Source organism: Aplysia californica, unplaced genomic scaffold (assembly GCF_000002075.1).
Source record: "Aplysia californica isolate F4 #8 unplaced genomic scaffold, AplCal3.0 scaffold00829, whole genome shotgun sequence".
Taxonomy (NCBI): Eukaryota; Metazoa; Mollusca; class Gastropoda; order Aplysiida; family Aplysiidae; genus Aplysia; species Aplysia californica.
Genome location: NW_004798099.1, coordinates 129,006 through 136,505, shown reverse-complemented (window position 1 = coordinate 136,505; position 7,500 = coordinate 129,006). Strand labels below are relative to the sequence as shown.

The 7,500-nt window shown below is 37.0% G+C and overlaps 1 protein-coding gene across 1 annotated transcript in view; it reads left to right on the top strand.

Annotated features, from left to right (window-relative positions):
- LOC106013370 overlaps positions 1-7,500 on the top strand; it is a gene marked incomplete at its 3' end in the record, with an annotated part of 21,020 nt that overhangs the window by 78 nt on the left and 13,442 nt on the right. Inside the window, 1 exon segment of the mRNA XM_013088903.2 lies at positions 1-149. This exon segment is cut by the window's left edge and continues 78 nt beyond it. Coding sequence (XP_012944357.1) covers positions 70-149 — 80 coding nt within the window.

Here is a 7,500-nt window from a genome sequence, read left to right as displayed (position 1 = left end):
AATCGTTGTAATGTATCAGACGTGAAGTTTTGGTGGATTTCGTCTGTGTTTACCAACGTTTTGTTAGCGATGCAGTGTGAAGTGTGCGCAAGGCATTCTTTCTGCCTTCTGGTTATTTACTGTTTGTATTTTATTTTCAGAGCTCACAGGTAAGGAAAAAAAAACCTTACATTTTCTATATACATTTTTCATTAATTTAGTTTTTCTCCCTAAAAGCCCACTAAACAACGATAACAGTAAAACAGTGAATTATTAGTCGTTTATTGATTTTGTTTCAATTTTGTGGAGGTTTTTTTTTAGAATGTACACGTTTTCATGCCCCCAACTACACAATTTAAATCATTTAGGAGGCAGGCTTCAACCCTGCCTGTCATTATAGGGCTAACCACAGCAGCTGAGAGGGAACATCCCAGTATAAAATGACTGAGATAATCGCTAAAATATTCTCCACTGTTGTAAGAAATCGAACTCGGGTCTCTGAGTGCAGCGGCGAAGTGCTCAACCGGTACTGCACAGACACCAGTAATTTATTTATTTTTCAGGCAAAAGAGTTTTTAAAAAGAAAAGGAAAAAAAACACATCAACAACAAAACAAACAAAACGTGTTTTGTGTCTTAATATGTCTGCCTGTTCATCTGTCAGTATGTTAGTGTCTTATGAATGTATGTATGTATGTATGTATGTATGTATGTATGTATGTATGTATGTATGTATGTGCGTGCGTGCGTGCGTGCGTGCATGCATGCATGCATGTATGTATGTATGTATGTATGTATGTATGTATGTACGTATGTACGAATGTACGTATGTATGTAAGTATGTGTGTGAGCAGGAGTGTGTATGAGTGTATGTGCGTGAGTCACGTGCGTGTGTGCGTGTGTGTGTGCGTGCGTGCGTGCGTGTGTGCGTGCGTGCATACGTGTATGTGGGCGTGCATGTCCAATTTATATTAAACATCCAATGTCCTGCACCAATGTATGTAATTGCCGAACCATATGTTAAGATATGTGGATGTATGGGCCAAAGGCCTTTCAAATCAATAAATCATTTTGAATCATTTTGAATCATTTTTGTCTTAGTGCCTATAAAATGGCAGCTGGCACTGTATGCTTCCTAGGTTGAGATTGTCTCTTAAAAAGTGCATAGAGTTTACTGTTGAGCTGGGAATTTGCGCGATGTAAAAGCTATCTATCTATCTATCTATCTATCTATCTATCTATCTATCTATCTATCTATCTATCTATCTATCTATCTATCTATCTATCCATCTATCTATCTATCTATCTATCTATCTATCTATCTATCTATCTGTCTGTCTGTCTGTCTGTCTGTCTATCTATCTGTCTGTCTGTCTGTCTCTCTGTCTGTCTGTCTGTCTGTCTGTCTGTCTGTCTGTCTGTCTGTCTGTCTATCTATCTATCTATCATCATAATCATTATTATTATTATTATTATTATTATTATTATTAATAATAATAATAATAATAATAATAATAATAATAATAATAATAATAATAATAATAATAATAATGATAATAATAATAACTCTGTATTAGAAACGAATGTTCAAACCAATAAACATATAATTTGATTAATAATCATACAGAAAGCACTGATTGCTTTGAATTATGTTGGGGTTTTTTGGTTGCGACCATAAACTAAACAACTAAACGAGGGGTTCTCGTTGTCTAGAGGTTACGGCGTTCGCTTCTCATTCATTAGATCCTTGGTTCGAAATCTGATAGCGACGGAAAATTTTCTTCACTAAAATTCTCTCATTTCAACTCATTCCCTGCTTTCTAACCGTGTTCTGTCGTGTGCTTTTTGTCTCCACTTTCTGCCCCCACTTCATCCCCCTTGTGTGGCCCTGGCTCTTTCTGCAGCCTTTCTTCTGCTTTTCTTTGGCTCCTTCTTACTGTTATCTTTCAGCCACACCCATGATCTCAGGGTAGGTAAGATGTAACCCCTAGCCTTCTCGGACGAGGGCGTGAAATCTGGGCGGTCTTTTGTTCAAGATACGCCGGTTAAAGATCCTTTGGTTTTCCCAAATCGATAAGAGTAGGCTTCAGCCACCCCCCGGCAAAATTCAAAATTAATTCCTACCAAAGTCAAAATGTTTAATGTGTCCTGCGAGGTCATATGAACGTATGCAGTTGCGAGTGCGTAAAACACTCACCAAACAAACAAAATAATGATCAACGGTCCTGAGCAGTCAGTTTCCCTTTATTTGTCTGCTCCTTTTCAATCTCAACTGTTAGGATGCGGCCACATTACAAGCGATAGCTGTAGCATGCTTGAAGCTAGCGATGGGCGATCAACTTGGGGGTAACAACACCGCTGATGTGTAAACTTGGTGTGTTGATTGGCATATATGAGGTCGCTACCACTACCACTACCACTACCAATACTTGCATAGATGTGTTTATGTCTTTATAGATTTTCAAGGTTGGCATTTCAATGGAATGGGGGTTTTTTTCACTCTTATTTTATGCTCCAAAAGAGAAAACATAAAATATCGGTATACCTGGAGGTGTCATCTCTGACTCAGAGATTCACCAGTAAAGACTCTCAATGCTTCACGGTTGCTATCGCCGTTGCACATTCTGCTATATTCAGACCAGTCCATGTTTTTATGTTGTCCATCCTCATTACTCTTAATTGTCTCCCCCTAGCTCTTCTGCCCCACATATTTCCTTCAAGCATCTCTTTCACAATAATCTCGGATCGTTTTAAGTTACCAAAGTATTGGTTTTTTCTACATTTTATTTCATTCAGCAAGGTTTTTTTTGTGCGGAGATTCTGACTCACTTCATTGTTCGTCTTTCTTGCTTTTCGGCTAATTCTTGCGATTCTGCGAATTTATCACATCTGAAACGTAGCTTGTTTGTTTTCTTCTTTCTTTGTCAAAGTCCAGGAGTCAGCGCCATATAACATGTGAACCATGTAGTATTTTAGCATTTTATTTTAAAAGATAGAGATAATTTCCTGGATGTAAATAGTTTGTACATATTTTGTGCATATTACGTAGGTATAATGTTATGCAAATAAAAATAACATTTGCCTGAAATTCCGGTTTCACATTCAAGTTCCACACACGTTTTTCTGTTTCTGTCTCTGTTAAAAAAAGTCTGGTTGATCTTTTTTTCCAAATAAGAGTGTGTTTTTTTCTTGCACATAAGAAATAAATTCAGCTGCTCTGTCAACTTCCATATTAGGTGTCAATTTGATTAATTGTGTACACATTACAATAGATTTGAATGGTGATGTCCGTTGAATTGGAACTTGAGCGTATGGCTGCTTGTAAAAAATAGCTAGATTGCAAAAATGAGATATTTAAAAAAATGAAACAGCATGACTGAAGTGGGCCCAGGAAGCGGCACAGGACATTCTAATCAGGAACCAATATAATACGTGACTCTTGGACCAGCAATGCCAAGGCCGAGCGGGAAGCGAGAAGAAACATAGCGAAGCATAGTCTCGCTCAGAAAATAATTTTTCAAGCAGATGTTTCAATATTTTGTTTGTATTAAAATTTATTATCTGAAACTTTAAAAGGTAGGCCAGAACGTGTATACCATAAAATGTGCAAATTCAGGTTTCTGGTTTGTAAATGGAGATTATAACGTGCCCCAACTTTGCCTTTGGTCTGTTGGAAATGATAAATATGTGTAACGACGAGGAGGAATCAAGTGTTTGTCACTTTTTGGGCATATGAGTTATTTGGTATCTTCTTAAAGCCTTTTTTTTCTTTGTTAAAATTTTTTAAAACTCATCTACCTTGAATAGAAGTCAAGATAATATTTGCTAGTGAAGGAGTAGGGGTAGCCTTATTTCTGGGGTAAAATAAGGAAGAAAATCGCCGCCAAAGCTTGGTGACTTCCCAAGCGTGAGTGTCCTGGCAAACTGTACATGTACATTTTCTTTATCTTTTGGTCAAGATTTTTCAGAAAAATCCTCACTAGAAACCGTTCTAAGTGGAAATTTAAGATTTTAGCCCAAAACAAACGTATCGATAAAAATTGCCAAAATGCGCAGAAAATGTAGGTTCCTTCGATTTCATTATTTTGACGAGCGACTGATTTCACCACAACAGAATACAGTGGGTGTATGGATCGTCCTTTTAAACTTAACTAGAATAAATTTACAAAGACAAGACACCCCCCTTAATTTGATCATAATTAGACTAAAGAAGAATCTTTATCGACTTGTTCGGAGATTGGGGTGGGAATAAAACAACAAGCAAACGTATCGTTCGTTATCCTTTTCGTCATTTCACCACCAGACCAACGTGAAGGAAATTTCTAATGATTGAAGGCAAGATGCGGAGCGCAAGGGATAGACAATTATAATATGCAGTATGGACTGACATCATCAAAGTCTGGACTTAGCTAAGTCTAACAAGATGCACGAAAGTAGCTAATGACGGCATTTAGTATAGTGTAAAACGCAAAAAGAGATTGCTGTTGAGCAGGAGGTTTGCACAATACAATTATTTTTTTTATTATCAGTTATTATTTACGTATGGGCTAGGCTAGATAAAATTTAAAAATGCACAAGAGCAGATAGTGAAAGTAAGCAAGGTTGGGTCATCACACTCCAACCTTTTAGCCAGAGATGACCCCTTTAGGTATTCCAGGTATCTCTCTGACCACGCCTCCAAAAGCCTAAAAAAGGAATCCAAACTGGCGTATGTGGTGTAGCGATTATGTGCTTTGTAGTCGCATGCAGGACGTCCTGGTTCAATTCCCGAGTAAAGACACTTTTTATTGAGCATCTGGGTCTTTTTGGGGGGGATTTGTATTCCTTTAAGCCCAATTTGGGCGTAACAAGCAGGGTCAGAAGCTCAAATCCGAAATGAATTAAGTAAATTGTGTCGATGGGGGCGTTAAAAAAAACTATATAAAAAATGGGAAATATCTAGGTAAGTACACAGTACACAGTGCTCCCTTGAATTTCTCCAGGCTTACGATATTGAGTAAGTGTAATCAGCAGCCACAGTGATTGTCTTCGTTTGTGTGTGTGTGTGGGGGGGGGGAGAGAGAGAGAGAGAGAGAGAGAGAGAGAGAGAGAGAGAGAGAGAGAGAGAGAGAGAGAGAGAGAGAGAGAGAGTATGTGTTTGTGTGTGAGTTTGTGTGGATGTGTTCTCTGTCAATTTTCGTGCACGTCTATTGAGAAGAATGATAAAATTTGAATGGACTAGTATGTATGAAACGTCACTGTGTAAGTTCTCAATTTGTTTTTAAAACATTTAGTTTCCTTGTTTATTATTGTGAAGCACCTCGAACCATTAGGGATGAGTACTATAGAAATGGTATGTATTCATATAATTACCATCATAACCATAATTATTATATCATTTAACTCGCTGTGATTGGGTGCAAATCTGCGAGGTAGAAACGCTACATTTATTACATATTTAACGACTTAGAAAACCTTCTTTTCACTCTCATAAAGTTCCCCACTCTCTCATGAACACATTCAACCTTTGAAGTAATATTTTGAAAATGAAAGACGAGAATATATTTTCTTCTTCTTCTTCTTCTTCTTCTTCTTCTTCTTCTTCTTCTTCTTCTTCTTTTTCTTCTTCTTCTTCTTCTTACCATTCTGAGTCAAGGTCAAATTCAAATCGAGATAAAACTTCAAGATAACAAAATTAGATCAAAGTCGACGATTGACGGACTGATTATTTGTTTCGTGACTCTGATTTTTGTCCCAAAGAAGGCGAAGGTAAAAGATAATGAACTGTCAACAAAAATATTTTCAAAAATTGGTCAAAGATAACCTTTATATATTTTTTTAACGAAAAAATACGTTACAGTTAATACTTTTTGTACGTTATATCAGAATATAGTTTAGGGACGGTCAGAGTACCCCAGAATGACTTTCTTTTTGAATGTGTCTTTACGCCCCTTTCGACACAAATCTTAGACTTTAAAAAAAATTAACAGCGGTTCTGAATGTGAACGGTTTTTTCAAAATCTAATCCTGGCTACCAATAACCAGGGCAACACTTCAGTAAAAATTTCCCTGTGACAATTTATTACGTTCGGGACCCACCAACACTAAGCTTTGATGTTAAATAGGGGTCAGTTAATCGCTACCTCAAGAACCACTAAGTTCTGTCTGACATTTTTTGTCGTTTTGAGTCACTTTAGAACATAGGGCCGGTAATCAAATGCTTTATCTGTACTATTAAAATAGTAAAATTATTTCGATTCGTTATCAAAACCTTAAGAAAAAGAATTGCATTCGAAAAAGCTTGACATTATGTGAAACTCAATTTATTTTTTTTACGTCAAAGTTTTCCAAACTACGTAGTGAGCAGACAGAACTTTGTAATTCTAGGGTAGCCTGGCAAAATGTTGTATTGCCAGCCTCAAAGCGGCCCTCGGCACCCGTGGTATAACTTTTAGTTTTAGTAAGAATTTTGCAGCACTTGTAACAAAATAAGAGCCGAAGATAAGAGGCGTCACAGTAGAAAAGCATGCCCAAAACGAAGTAGGAGAGGCAATAACAATATATATTTTTTGTAGGAAAGAAAGAGCAAACCACACTAAAGCACCCGCCTATTGTGCTATCTAGCATTACCGAAATAAGTTTTACATCCGGTGTTTTGACAATGAACAAAGTCCAAGGTTCAAAGACAAGTTAACTACGTCATTCAACAAAAGCAGCAAAAAAATAAATTGAACGAAAGATCCAGATCTAAATATAAATATTATGCCATATGATTGAAAAGTTTCGCAAACTGCTTTTTAAAAACTTAGTTGCAAAAGGGACCGTCTTTGTTCATGTGTAAATATTTCTTGCCCTTCTCTCCACAGTTTAGATCTGGTGTCACAGACTATCAGCCTCATGTTTGTAGGGCTTGCTTGACATCAAAGTTATGTGTTAGTATGGAGCGCACCTTTTATCTATTTTTCTACTATAAAAAAATAATATCAATAATAAAAATAATAATAAGGGTAGCGATATTTCGACGGCATGCCGTCTGAAGATCGTAGTTGCTATTTCCACGGCATGCTGTCTGAACATCGGAAGTGATAGGCATACCTATACGGTATGCCATCTTGAGTCTAAAGATCGGAATTGATACCTCGACGGCATAGGCTCTGCTTGAAGTGTATCAATGCAAGAATTGATTGTGTTTGTTTTCCAGGCGATGAGTCAGGGGATCATACCTACACGACCCGACCTGATCCCATCCGCAAATGGGCACCCTACTGTTGGAGAAAAACCCCAGTCTTCTCTCCATTTTGCTTGTACAAAATAAATTGTGCATCTCTCACTCTCGTCACAATCACACAAAACATTTCATCATTGTCCATAAATCACAAAATGATAGCAAAGGATAAATATTGTTAACTAAACATACAGGTATCTTAAATTGTATCTACAATGCGTTACTTATGGAAAAGAGATTATAGGCTTAATTATAAATAGTCCGGATGTTCTGATTGGCTGAATTTATGTGCCGTGAAATTATCACTTCCGATTTTTC